Below are 13,963 nucleotides of genomic sequence, written 5' to 3' on the forward strand. Positions count from 1 at the left end.
ACACTTTTTTTGTCATAACACTGAGCTAATACTACTATCGGTATTATCAATAATTGTGATCTAAAATATCGAAACTATCGATAGTTTAGCTCCGGTTATAATGATTCATGAGTCAATCCAGACATTAATCCCTTAAATAACTGTTTAAAAAACTCCATTTTGAACACTTTTTGAGATATAAAACATTTATTTATACACTGAGTTAATACTATCGGTAGTATGGCAATCTGAAATATCGAAACGATCGATAGTTAAGCTCTCGATAAATGCTCTAAAAATAACTTCTTAGAAAACTTCATTTTGCACACTTTTTATTGTCATAATACAAAAATTTTGTCATAACACCGAGTTAATATTACTATCGGTAGTATCGATAATGGTAATCTAAAATATCGAAACTATCGATAGTTTTTTAGCTCGTGATAATGATTCAAGTTTCGTGATCGATTATATCAACTTTCACTTTCAATTTGATCGATAAATGTGGTCATGTTTTAAAACACTAAAGTGGCGCCCAATCAATGTCCTCCTCCGAACGTCGCGTCATCACCTGCGGCGGCGACGGTGATCTAAAGGATCTGATATCACATTGCGACCTACGATACGTAAACTGCGGCGCCCGATAGTAAATTGGACCGGAATGAATCGGAGTTGGTGGTCTTCCGTGGAGACTATCGGCCGCATACTGATTAAATCCCAACCAACGCTCGTAGAGCTCTTGGATCTCAGGCTTGAATGGCGTCATAGCTCCTGCCACGACCCGGTCATCACTAGACCTTTTCGAGGAGTTTGGTGAACCATTTTTGGGAGTTTCTACCTTTGGGCTGGAGTTCTCTGATTGATTCTTTGGTAAGGGGCAGGATTGGGAACAGCATTGGGCACAGCGCTGGGGAGACGATTGAGGACAGGGCTGTGGACAAGGCTGTGGACAGGGCTGGGGACAGGGCTGTGGGCAAGAGCTGCATGAATTATTACAACAGCCTTTGCGACAGCAACAGTTACTGCGCCAATAATAACAACCCGTGCAGGGATTATAATAACAGCATGGCCAGCAACAGCGAGCAGGACTGCAGCAAGAATTGCAACAGTTGCCAGACGGATTATTGTTTTCCTCATCCTCTTCCTCTTGTGGATCCTCACCGTTGTCCTGAAGGCTGTAAATTAAATTGACGATAATTATGAGATACACAAAGCACAGCTTGAGACTTACTTTCCGCTGATGACCGTGTTGCAGCCACAGTTGCGCGTCGGCTTGTTGCATTTTTTAGCAGGTTGTGATCCATTAGCACCATCTTTGCTCCTTCTTGGTGAATCAACTTTCTCATTTTGTTGCTTGCCATCGGGTTGCATAAATTCTTCATTGCCATCAGTGGCCATTTTAATCGGCAGCAAGAGATAGCAACTTTCCGGTGGACGCGGAACTTGCAGGGACGTGCAAATGCTGCCAAATAGAATGTCTACATGAGCAATGTGACCTCAGAGAGGGACTATTTCACTATGTTTTTTTTTAATTCCAGCATGTGTGATGTATTCTATTGAAAGCTATCAGATTTGACCTGACATTGAACTCACCGCTCGATTAGATCCGAGCTCGCATTGCAGCAATTGACAATTTGAAGTTCTTTGTTTGTTTTCTCCTTACTCTTGCCATTCGGCTGCCTAAGCTTATCCTTGTTCCTTTTGTTGTTTTTGGGCTTTTCCACTTTGTCCCTGGTGTTGGTAGTTTCCGTTGTGGAGGCGCCTGCATCACACGCACACTCCGGCAATGGAACACTTGGCGCACAGCAACATGGACCTTGTGTGGGTTTTTGACAACATTGAAAATTTGGATAGAAATAGGGACTCAGGCTTGGCAGTGGAATTACTGGACCCATATAAGGCATATATGCGGCTTGCGGTGCTGGCTTGAACGGGCATTGGCGTTCTAGACCTGTGCAAGGATCAAACTGGGGACATGTCCTGCTGGGTAAGCCAGCCGCTGGCATAGCTTCAATCCGTTGTGGCTGTTCCAGATTCATGTCAAGTACGTTGCTTGAACGATCCATTGCTCCCATAAAAGCAGCGCCAGGTACATCGTTGCCTATGCCAATAGTTGGTATGGCAGTTCCTTGCCCTAATGTAGGATTGACTCCTACGGGTTCATGTGCCGCTATCATATTTGTATAGTCTGTATTACTCATTTCGCAAGCATTTTTACACACTTCGTTCTCCAGATCACACGTATCGACACCCTTGTCTACACATTTACACTTCTTGGGCACCTTGTCTGTTTTTTTGGTCGGACAACTGCATGGTTTTGGTTTTTCTTCCTTTTTTTTTGTTGTGTTAGAAATTCGATTGCACAGAAAACTTGGCGGTATCATATTTGAGAATTTCGTCTCTTGTACAACCGCCGATCCCGAACGCCCACAATCACAAGTCTTTGGGGGGCTAAAAATCCGCAGATTGTGCATTTGCTTTTAATAACTATTACAACAAAAACTCACTTACCCAGCATTGCAACCAGGATAAAAGCTTGAGAAGCTTAAAAAAAATAAAATAAGTGAATATTACAAATTTAATTGGTAGAAGAAAAGAAAGCAGGAGGACTCACTTCTCCGCACCACAGGCACACATTTTAAAAGAGTTTTGTCCACTTAAAAATTCATCGTTAAAATATACACATATAATTTAAGATAACAATAATTATTTGATGTTTAGATCAAGGTTCAGTTCCATAATGCCACAGATTTGATATGAACTCGTAATAAGCTGAACAATCGTAATGCCAAAAAAATGCGATGTCACTTGATCATTTGATCAGTGATCATTTTATCTAACTAATTTAATATTCATATATTGAATGCGATTCGAAAAGAATCCAGCATCAATGTGTGCCATCTCTTTGTATAGAAGTTATTCCTTACAACTTTGAAGAGAAGAGCCTAAAGTAGCTCTTCTATAGACTGGAAATATGCATTTCTGTTCCTCCTTCCCTATCCAAGTTTTAGTCCAAGTTTTCTAAATATCGATGAATAATTGTTCTCGAACAGGACATAACTTCTTCTCGCGTCAGCCGTAGCTGGAGCTCTCGATAGGAGAAGATGCTTTTAATAGCCACCAACTATTGTGCATTTGACATTTAACAATATGCTAATGATTTGTTGTTTTCGACAAATCAAAGCTGTATATTGAAGTTTTGGAAAATGTTGACAGATAAATTTGTACGGAAGTATTGTTAAATTTGGTTGCGTGCGCCCAGCAAAATGCGCAAAAATGTTAGCCCCAGTGGAGCAAGGAGTAGCAGCCCGATGTGGTATACTGCGGCCGCGGATTATGCACATAAATTGCGTATGTCCAATCCGATGGGCTCCAGATTTGCTCAGGCGGCGAGCAACAGCCGGGCACCCGTAAGGGGTTTTACTGGGCAGGGAAACAGATTGTTGCCGTCACAGAACTTTAGTGTGCCCGCGCAAAATAGAGGCAGGAGCTTGGAAAGCAGAAACAACTCCATTAAACGGCGTCGTCCACGTAACCCAACGAGAAATGTATTTTTGGCGCCGCCAATAAGAACCCGAACGTCCAACCGCTCGATTTCACCTCACGTGGTTGATATGCAGATACCGCTTCATAACCTGAAGGATCCTTGGTATAGTAAGAGTACGTTGGTAACAACAATGATGGAGGCTCGGAATAGGCATGACTTTGCCGCCAATTCCGATGAGGACAACGAGGACAAGCAGACACATGATAGTGTTAGTACGCGGACATTAAGAGGCAAAGAATCCGAGGATATTCTGCAAGCCAATATGTTGCCACTCATTATGGTGGAGCCAAGTCCAAAGAGCAGTTCGCCGTCAAAGACTTCACAAGGTCGAAAGAAAAAGGCCACGTCCAAATCAAAATTATCAGCTGGCACCATTAAAACTGAACCGGCGAACATTGAACAGCAGCCGGCGCCAGCTGTAAGCGATCCCGTGGTGGAAGCCGTTGTCGGCGCAGCTGCTGTTGAGGAGAGAAAGAGCGGCCCAAAGGAGGAACCAGCTGAAAATAAAGCGACGAAGAGTAACGATTTGGATGGCAAATCATCGAAATGCGGTTGCCCATCCTTTCGCAGCGAATTTCCATCGCGTCGTCGCTCCGAGCACAATGCTAATGAGATGGTGTGTCCGAGCCAAGATGGTGACTATGAGGACATGGTTGAGGCTTGTGAAGTAACGGAAGCGCACTTTATAAGGTACGTTTTTGTTGAATCCGAGTGGTAGATAAATGTTCCTGACGGGTTTTTCTGTCGCCTAAGCTACGACTGTGATGAGCTGAACTCGTCGATCGGAAATGATTTGGATTTGCCATCGCATCAAAGCAATTTTTGGAATGCCGCACCACAATATTTGCTGCCATCATTCATATCGCCGGGTCAGTTGGGGAAAACAGCTTGCATGGAGCAGAAACAGTCGAAGTCGAAGTGCCCTAGCAAAAGCTGCGCGTATCAGCAGTCGCAGCAGCAAGGAAACCGAATGAATCGGAATAGTTGTTCCTATAACAATCGTGGCATTGCCTGGAACAGATCGTCCTGCCGGCAACAGCAAAACCTTGGCTATCCGGGCCAGCAGATGCATCCGAACTCCTGCTACAGCATGTGCAGTCATCATCAGCCAATGCAAGTGCCTGTCCGAATATCGACACAGACCTGCCAAAGCGGCCTAACCGAGCTGCTGGCCCAGCAGCTGCAGAGCCAGATGCAGCAGGCGCAGGTCCAAATCGCCCAAGTTCAAATGCAATTAAGCAGTGTCTGCGGCTCGTCCAAAATGCAGCACACGCCGGCTCTGGTCCATAATCCGACAAGCTGTGGGATGAGCAATGATTTAACGCAGGAGATCGCAGGCGATCGGGAGCCACCGTGCTCGGATGCGGACACATTGAACGATGTTCCAACGGCAGCGGATGTCGATGAGACACAGCAAAGACGCTCGGTACAGTTTCCGGTAAGAGAAGAGGCCTTAGCCTCCGTGACAAATACGAATGGAACAACCGAACAAAGCCCGTTGATGGTGGTCTCCAAAAACGCCAGCACCACTGATGAGCCTAGGATTTTATGCCATGCACGATGCACAGAATCAATGTTGCTATCAGCAACAGCAACAGCAACAGCAGCAACAACAGCAACAGCAACAACAGCAACAACAGCAACAACAGTTTTCAATGCAACAGTTACCACTGCAACAATATCATCCCCAACAGCAGCAGCAGCTGCAGCTGCAGCAGCAAAATATCATGCATTCACTACAGTTTTCCGGGGAATTGTTATCGACAGCCCTGTTGCCGGCAGCGGTATGCTCAGATGCGATTCATGATGCCGCGCTGCTGGCCGGGCCACTAGAGTAGCCTCCGCACAGTATTTCTTGGCTTTACCGAAAGGAGTTCGTAAGGTAACGTGCCATGTACAGTGAAACAAGGAGTGCACAACAGCGACCTTATGTATAATGTACGGTACATTACAAACTCGGTTTATCTATGGAGAGTTTTAACCAGAGTTGAGCTAAATCCAATTTGGTCAATGCTTCCGTTTCAAGTTATAAATAGTTGCATTTTATTATATATATATATATGTATTATCAAAATTGTCAAAACATTAATATGATAAGCTCTCACAAAATATTACTTTAATATATATATATATATTGTTTCTTGGTCCTAAGACTAATCCGTGTGGTGGAGTAGGGCTGCTATATTCAAAATGATTTGGAAATTGTTTGAAATTTATTTATGAACTGAATTTGCTGTCAATCGTAAAATTTATTTCACAGTATTCGGCGCAAAATTTTAAGTTATTCCCTCGAATTGTAAACTTTTTGCTTCCCGAATGAGATTGACGACATATTCCGTTTAAAATTACAGATTTTTATTAAAAAAAAAATAGAAGCAATTCTCAAACCGATTGTTTGACATTTTTAATAAAAAATGTATAATTTTAATGCAATGTGTTGCTGTTCACATAGATGCTGTCAATACTGTTGCCACCATCAATTGGTAACAGATGCCAGCAATGGCTGTATATGCCAAAATTGTCCCAAGCATATGAGTCAGGAGTCCATAAAAGTAATACATAACATTACGGCCCTGCAAGCATATAAAAAGGATGATGCCAAGTCAAGTGTCACGTCTCGGATGGGATATTCGGGCGTTTGTAAACGAAACGAATATCCGTTGAGATGTCTTACGGTTGCAACGAGTAATCGCATAGATGACCGTAGCTACAATGGAGAGATGACTGCATCGATCAATGGCTCTGGGCTATTGACGCCAGTTGGCTCTGTTGTAGAATCAATCAAATCTAAAGCTTCTACGTCATCTAAATCGGCTCCAGGGCCTGCTCAGGTTAGCTCTGGTCACGCGTCAGTGTCTAATAAATCATCTAGGAAGAGCGCAAAGATGACAGAACCAAGGGAATCTATGAATGGTTCAACAAGAGGCTCGGTGTCTTCCAAGCTAAGGGAATATCAAGGAGACAGCAAAACGGAGACCTCGTCTCGGTTAATATCGCCAATGGGATCAACCACAGCATCAATTAAATTGAAAGCCTCTGAAATGTCTAGTCCACCGCAGAAGGTGCCTGAGAATAGCGCTGTTCGCGCTTCAGGATCTGCTAAGTCACATGCGTACAGCTCTAATATGATTTTCTCAAGGAGATCGATGGATGGTTCACCTGAAAAAAAAATCTCTGTGTCATCCAAATCTCAAGGGGAATATCGAAGAAGTAGCCAAACGGAGGCCGTTTCGAGGGAAGGCGACAAATTTTTAACGCCAACTGGATCCATTTCAGGGTCAACTAAAAGTAAAGCCTCCGCGTCATCTAAATTGCGCGGAGAACTGGTTCAGGATAGCTCTGATGAAGCCTCAGAATCTAGAAAGCTCTCTACGGACAACTCAAAGACGTCATTACCACTGGAATCGATAGATGGTTCACCAATATCCCAAGCCTCAGCATCGCTCAAATTAAGTCGAAAATTCAGCAAAACGGAGGATACTTCGAGAGATGGCTCTAAATTGTTAACGCCAATCGATGTTGCAACAGAATCAACTAAATCAAGAGTCTCTGCTAAGTTCAACTCGCCGCGGGAGGCAAATCAGGCTCGCTCGGCACGAAGCCTAAGGTCAACTGCATCATCTAAGAATGGGGCTGATCAAACAAGCCGCAAGCAGCTAGATGATTTCAAAATGGGATCTCCATCACCCACCGTGTTAAGTGCCAGGCTTTCAATGTCTTCTGCGTCATCTAAGACGGGGGCAAGACTGCAAATGGCTGATCAAACAAACCGCCAGCAACAGGATGATCTCAGATTGGGGTCTCCGGTTAGGCCAAGTCCATCATCACCCAACGAGTTTAGTCCAAGGCTTTCGAGGCTTACTGCGTCATCTAAGAAAGGAGCAAAACTTCAAATGGTAGATCAAGCAAAGCGAGATGATCTCAACATGCGGTCTCCGGTTAGGCTAAGTCCATCATCAATCAACGAGCTTAGTCCAAGGCTTGAGCATAGTCGGAAATCGAAATTAATGAAAGCTGCTACAACCGTTAAAAAGAAGATTGGAGCAATGGCAAAAGCATTAACGATAACCCAAAAATGTCCTCCATCCTGTGCCGTGGACTTAAATTATCTGAAAAAACTAATTGCAACCGCTAGAACGCAAAGAAAATAAACAAAAGCCAGCCAAAGTCACACCAAAAATGGAACCTATCAAGAATGAGAAGGTGTTGGAGAAGACCAAACCAAAAAAGAAGTCCAAGAAGCTGGGCAAGCCAAAAAGTCCAACTCCTGAGGCCCAAACCCCAGCTCTTCCTGAACCGAAGCTCGAGCCGATACCCGAGCCGAAGCTCGAGCAAAGCCACAGCAATGAAATTTGGTAAGCATCAGAGTTCAGAGTTTTGTTTTTTCAGTTCCCAATTTTTTTTTTTTCATGAATTCTTTTACATCCTGTAACAGGTTTGACCTCAATGTGCCCATACGCGTTAATTTACCCGGAACAATTTGTTTTGGTAACATTTGGGACCTATTATCAAATACTTCGATGAATACCATGAACAAAGGCTTTTCCATAATGGATAACAAAACAGAAGCACTGCCCGATCCCAACAACAATGCCTTGGTCAAGGAAAGTCACAACCTAGCCGTAGCCAGGACACCTTCATCACTGGCTGAGCCGCCATGTAAGTTGTGCATTACAATGCGTCCGATGGGCTGTTGTCCGCCTATGCTGGCACGTGTGCCCGTTGCGGTGCCGTCTCCTGCAGAGCCCGTGCAGCCACAGAGCCATCATTTGATAACCACACAGAGCCAGGTGGTGCAGCCGCAGTGTCCTGCTGAGTCCACCCAGCCCACGGGCTGTGGAAAAGATTGCCAAAAAAAGAAAAGTGGTCAACGCAAGAGAGTCCCATCACAGCCCAATATGCGCGAAATGTGCTCTCAAACACAAACCATGCCAAATAATACATTTTCACAGTACAGCTGCGGCAATCCCATCAGTCAATATTCGATCTGTAGCAATAACTTGTCTGGAAACAGACCTCCACCGAACTCGGCCTTAACACTGGCATCCCAGAGAACAGGCTGCAATATCGATGCATTGACTGCGAGTAGGGAGAATGAAATGACCGATGCCTTTAACAGAAGGCAATTATATCGAAATCGTTCGCAATTTAAAGACAAAGCCAGTACCCCATTACCGCCGTGCAGCAAAGATACAATTAGGTATAGAGCTCCAGCCGAATCGGAGATGTCGTTGCAGCGCCAGGTTACCAAACCGACAACATCTAAGACCCTCTCTTGGAATACCAATGCACACAGATCAGTGGAACGCGATACCTTCTACTTTGATGATGCGCCCATTAGCGAAAGTTATTTGGAAAACAGACGATTCCCCAATTTCAACAATATGTCGCAGTTATCATCACAATTGCTGGAACGTAAACAAAATACCTGCAACTATAGGGGACTTTCAAGATCTGGAGGCGGAGAGCAAGGCAAATGCATTTAAAAATATGAGAAGCAAATGTGTGGGCAGTGCCATGGCCCATGGTTTACCGCCATTGAGGAACTTCCTACCTTCTGTTCAGGGTTGCAACAACAGCATGGAAACTATGGAAACGAACGAGCAGAGTATGCAGAATTCGATGTATGATTATTCAACTTTCGATGGTACGCAAATGGAATCGGGACAGAGCGAATTCGTGTGTGACTGCAAATCGTGTCGCAGAGCTTACCAAGATCGACCTCAAATCAGACTATGGCCGCTTCACTATATAGTCAGCCTCCTAAAACCTTTTCGGATAAGTCCACCTATGTTCGATCGTGTATGCAGAAAGATGTGGCCCCAAGCTGTGTGCATCAAAAACGAGGCATGCCAATCGCTCACTAGCCGAGCTTAAAAGTATGAATTCCTCATCAAAAGATATCGAGTCGCAAAGCGTATACATGGAGGACACATGTGCTTCAAGATCTGCTGGCTTCCATTCAAGTGCCAGCTTTAGATGATAAAACAGAGCCTAGCTGCAATGCCGCAAAATGCTTGTATAGAAGTCAATGTGACTCCAATATGCGAATGGATAGAGTCGATGCACAAAAAAACCACTGCAACCGATGATATCAGCATTAAATGTTCTAAGACTGGTAGAGAAAAATGTGCTCAGCCTTCAACACACGCAAAATCCATGAATTCCATGCAGCCAGCTGCCTCGGCTAACAAATTATCCGAGAGTCGAGGAAGCCGTTAGTTGAGTTGGCCACAGTAATATAACGAACTGTAGGTCCAGGCCATCAATTACGCAAAAACATTTTAGAACTTGTTATGGAGTCAAACAAAAGTCGTTTCAGTTGCTACGAATGTATCGAAGACAATTCACCCGTTATTGGCTCGGACATGAGCACATACTCCGTTCAAATAAGGAAGTGTTAGTCGCCCCCAAATACAAAAGCTAGCCAGTGAGAAGAGCTTGAATAGATCAATAAATAATGCTCAAGATTCCATATGCGATCATGTAGAAGTAAGCCAATGCACTAATCAACTTGGCCAAAATATCTGCTCAAGAAGGAATCAATACAGACTCCAGAAAAAGTTCGTATGCTTGTGGTCCAATAGGTGACAAGTTGCGTCGAAAGAATCTAAAATTATGTCTCTTGAAGCAGGACGACAATAAATTTCTGCCAACCTGGAGGAATATAATGTGACGGCATATACACGCGTTTCAAGAAATATTCCTTTCAAAAGGGCGGCAGAGATTTCTACGGCGATTCCGATTGCAATGGACATTTGAAGCTCCATTCTCTAAATGAAGCAAATATTGCTAATATAATGGAAGAACTGAAGAAATATTGTCATCGTGTGCCCATTAAGTGAGTACCTACTATAGAGAATACAAACATTCCATTTTAACTAACTGAGATAATATTTATATGTGGGCCTAGCTATTAAGCAAAGTACTAGGGATTATATCAAAGAAATAGTTGTATAGTCTTAGGTTTTTCGATTTGAAATTTTCAAAGTAGTTCTGATTTTCGTTTTATTTGCAGGAGCAGGGGCAAGCCCAAATTGCCAATTGTCCTGGTGCCTTTTCGGCAGAAGGGCAATCGCTTTGGAACAATGATCACCATATGCCAGCCAGATGAATGGTAAGAGAGCAATTCATTAATTAATAAGTAATGTAAGAAGTGCCTAAAAAGCCCAAAATAACAGGCGAGAACTCGAAGTCTCCTGGCCAGCTATTCCGGGCAAGCGATTGGTCTGCAACAGATCGGTATGCAGCTGTTGTCGACAACGCACGGGGAATTCCAAGCCAGGTGAGGCGTCAGTTGATGTTCCTAAGCGCTCAAAAAAAAAGAATTTAGTCGCGGGAACAAAGTTGCATCGAACAAGAGCCGAACCCAAAGCATTTTTAAGAGAGTTTTCAAATCGTTCTCAATCACCGAAAACGGAAACGCATAGAGAACCAAATCGTACAGAATACAAGAAATCGACAAGGTCAAATCGTGTTCCACATCCTAAAAGAGAAGTGCGAGCCACTCAGGTTGCCGAGACGTCCCACAAGGCAACAGGTACTTCAACCCGTTCATCGTCTTACAAGAGAGGCTCCTCTCGCACTTATGAGAGGCAAACTAATAGACCCCAGAACAAGAACAATCCTGAATATATCGAAGCTCCTAAAAGAGGCGATGCCCGCCCAGTGGCAAAACAAACCTGTCGATCACAGAATAATCGCAGTGAACCTGTAGTAAGGTGTATTTTGTTGTAGGTGCAATTCTAAGACAAGAGAAGTTTTAAAGTGCTATAGAGCCCCCCTTAGAGGACATCCTCTCACTGACAGACAAGTTCATAGATCACATAATAATCGATCACAATCTAAAAAAAAGGTAGCCTCCCATCCCACCAAAGGCGATATCCAGGCATTCCCAGAAGTAAGAAGTACTTCCAACCGTTCTAAAGCTTCCGAAAGAGATTATTCTCGCACAGACGAAGCTCAAGCACAGAATAAGGAAGTAGAACCTGATGTTTTGGTAGATCTGAAAGCTGCCCAACAGACAAGAAGTAATTCCAATCGTTCTAAAGCTTCCCAAAGAGGTTCTCGCACAGACGAAGGCCAAGCACAAAATAGGGAGTTGGAACTTGAAGCTGCGGTAGAGCTTAAGGCTGCCCGACAGACAAGAAGTAATACCAATCGTTCTAAAGCTTCCGAAAGAGGTTCTCGCACAGACGAAGGCGAATTACAAAATAATGAAGAGGAACCTAACGTTTCGACAGAGCTGAAAGCTACCCAACAGACAAGAAGTAATTCCAATCGTTCTAAAGCTTCCGAAAGAGGTTCTCGCACAGGCGAAGGACAAGCACAAAATAGGGAGCTGGAACTTGAAGCTGCGGTAGAGCTTAAAGCTGCCCGACAGACAAGAAGTCATTCGAGTCTTTCTGAAGCTTCTGAAAGAGATTATTATCGCCCAGATGAAGGCCAAGCACAAAATAGAGAGGTGGAAGCTGAAGCTTTGGCAGATCTTAAAGCTGCCCGACACACAAGAAGTTACTCGAATCGTTTTGAAGCTTCTGAAAGAGATTATTATCGCACAGACGAGGACCAAGCACAAAATAGAGAGGTGGAACCTGAAGTTTCGGTAGAGCTGAAGTCGGCTCGAAACATTTATAACCGTTTTGAAGCTTCTGATAGTGATTATTCTGGCAAAGATGAGGGCCATGCACAAACAAGTGACGTGGAGTCTGAATTCTTAGTAGAAATGCAGCCTGCCCGAAAGATAAGCAGTATTAATATTACCAATCGCTATGTAACTCCAATGGTGGGCAATTCGCGCACTAATGAAAGCGAATCGAGTAGATCACAAAAATATCGTCCGGTAGCAATAAATTATATTCACACCGAAGATAGTTCCGAAGTGCCGTCAAGGCCAGAATTTAAACCAAACATTTCCAGCAATGTTGCAAGGCAACCGTATCGATTACGTTCCGCAGTCGAGTCCCCGGAAATGGAAAGCTCCATCAGTTCGAATGTATGTTATTGCACAAGAAAAAAGTGCCCATCGAAGTGTCTCATGTATGCCGAATACAACAATAGGCGTGTGTCCGAGGTGGAGCATAAAGAAGTCATCGTACTTATGGACGTGCGCCCATTGCGCAGCTCCAGCTTAAGCACAACGCGGAACGAAATCGTGTCGCCTCCACTCAGGCATAGAGCGGTTGTTTCTGAAAATAGGGGCCAAATATTATATGATTTGAGCCGAGGCTACGACGGGCAACCTTCGGCAAATTCTACGTCCTTCAATTATTCAAATCGGTCAGCCGAGCAGCAGCAACAGCAGCAATTCCAATGGGATCGACAGCAACTGTATCTCAACGAATTGGGACAATATCCACCGCAACAGATTCAGCCACTGCCAAAACCAACAGAGCTTTAATCAAGCCAATGGCCATGCAATATTGTTGCAGGACTTGCATCCAACACAACAATATGAAGCACTACAGCAGCAGCCGCAGATGGAGACCCAGATGCTGCCACAGATGCTGCCACAGATTGCGCCACAGATGGAGACACATTTGCAGCCACAGTTCCAGTCACAGTTGCAGCCACAGTTGCAGCCACAGCCTCAGCCACAGTTGCAACATCAGCTCCAGACACAGTTGCAACATCAGCTGCAGCAACAGTTGCCATATCAGGACTACGTGCAGCCAGATGTTGAGCCCCAAATGCAGCATGTCAATAATTGGCCAGAGGAAAACAGATAACCAGATTGAGCCTCAGTATTTGAATAATTTAGACATAAACACAGCTATAAACTATGCAACAATGCCGCCGCCAGCAACAGCAGGAACTATGATGATGCCACAACAAAACAGCCGGGCACCATCGCAATTCCAGCCTGATAGCAACCGCTATCAATCAGAGAACGCCCGTGCTTTGCCCAATGATGTCGTCTATCAGCGAATTCTGGCCAAGTATGGCATACTGCGTATGCCAGGCGATTGCATCAGTTCCAATGCGCAAGGCTGCGCTTTAAACTGTCCGTGTCCGTGCACCGGACAACAAGAGGGTCAACAGCAGCAGCAGCAGCAGCAGCGCCTGAGGAGAGTTTTGTAATAAATCTGCCCAAAATGCCCAATTTATAATTTCATAGTTCGGATTCTACTTGGGTTATTGCGTTGGTAAATGTTATTTGTATAATTTACTTTTCTGGCCATCTTGTGGGGCCAGCCATAACGGAGGTGTAACGGCTGATGCGCTTGGTCAGCAGGCGTGTTGGCATTGCGGGACGAGGTGGGCTTCAGCACCAGGCAGGTGCGTCCAAAGCGTGCCATATAAACCTTTGTGGCTGCAATGGCTGCACCCGCTTTGTTGCGCAACGGCTGCACCTTCTTGCCGGTCTTCTCGCTGGAGCCAAGTGCATTTACTCGTCTGACCGTCAGCTGGGAAGCGCTGGTATGCAGCTCCGAGTCT

At 44.5% G+C, this 13,963-nt stretch overlaps 2 protein-coding genes and 1 long non-coding RNA gene across 4 annotated transcripts; 2 read left to right on the forward strand and 1 right to left on the reverse strand.

Annotated features, from left to right (window-relative positions):
- Window positions 1-294: 294 nt before the first annotated feature.
- LOC6622053 (uncharacterized) lies at window positions 295-2,748 on the reverse strand. 2 transcript variants are annotated; one of them, XM_015174947.3, is made up of 6 exons: window positions 2,594-2,748; window positions 2,491-2,523; window positions 1,573-2,430; window positions 1,211-1,441; window positions 1,021-1,154; window positions 771-946 (listed from the first exon to the last, which is right to left on the reverse strand). In XM_015174947.3, exons 1-6 carry the CDS (start codon window positions 2,614-2,616, stop codon window positions 771-773), a joined length of 1,455 nt encoding a protein of 484 aa, XP_015030433.1. In that variant the 5' UTR covers window positions 2,617-2,748. The 2 variants fall into 2 exon arrangements, with proteins under 2 accessions (XP_015030432.1, XP_015030433.1); XM_015174946.3 differs by having other exon boundaries at window positions 295-1,154; window positions 2,594-2,745.
- Window positions 2,749-3,162: 414 nt separating this feature from the next.
- Window positions 3,163-5,646, forward strand: LOC116649863 (uncharacterized). The gene is made up of 2 exons (XM_032433080.2): window positions 3,163-4,216; window positions 4,280-5,646. The coding sequence occupies exons 1-2, from the start codon at window positions 3,246-3,248 to the stop codon at window positions 5,331-5,333; spliced, it is 2,025 nt and encodes a 674-aa protein (XP_032288971.1). The 5' UTR covers window positions 3,163-3,245; the 3' UTR covers window positions 5,334-5,646.
- A 4,617-nt stretch (window positions 5,647-10,263) lies between these two features.
- On the forward strand, window positions 10,264-11,259 carry LOC116649864 (uncharacterized). Its single transcript, XR_011417163.1, has 3 exons — window positions 10,264-10,367; window positions 10,545-10,643; window positions 10,708-11,259. It is a non-coding gene; the product is annotated as an uncharacterized lncRNA (long non-coding RNA).
- Window positions 11,260-13,963: the final 2,704 nt, after the last annotated feature.

The sequence above is a fragment of the Drosophila virilis genome, unplaced genomic scaffold (genome assembly GCF_030788295.1).
Source record: "Drosophila virilis strain 15010-1051.87 unplaced genomic scaffold, Dvir_AGI_RSII-ME tig00001239, whole genome shotgun sequence".
Lineage (NCBI taxonomy): Eukaryota > Metazoa > Arthropoda > Insecta > Diptera > Drosophilidae > Drosophila > Drosophila virilis.

Bases quoted from the DNA above. Each gene is read 5' to 3' on its own strand.
- LOC6622053 (XM_015174946.3), bottom strand. From the start codon at position 2,616: ATGTGTGCCTGTGGTGCGGAGAA. The intron at 2,431-2,490 runs GTAAGTGAGTTT...GCGGATTTTTAG, and splicing joins TATCCTGGTTGCAATGCTGG to CCCCCCAAAGACTTGTGATT. The intron at 1,442-1,572 runs GTGAGTTCAATG...TCTATTTGGCAG, and splicing joins AGCTCGGATCTAATCGAGCG to CATTTGCACGTCCCTGCAAG.
- LOC116649863 (XM_032433080.2), top strand. From the start codon at position 3,246: ATGCGCAAAAATGTTAGCCCCAGTGGAGCAAGGAGTAGCAGCCCGATG. The intron at 4,217-4,279 runs GTACGTTTTTGT...CTGTCGCCTAAG, and splicing joins ACGGAAGCGCACTTTATAAG to CTACGACTGTGATGAGCTGA.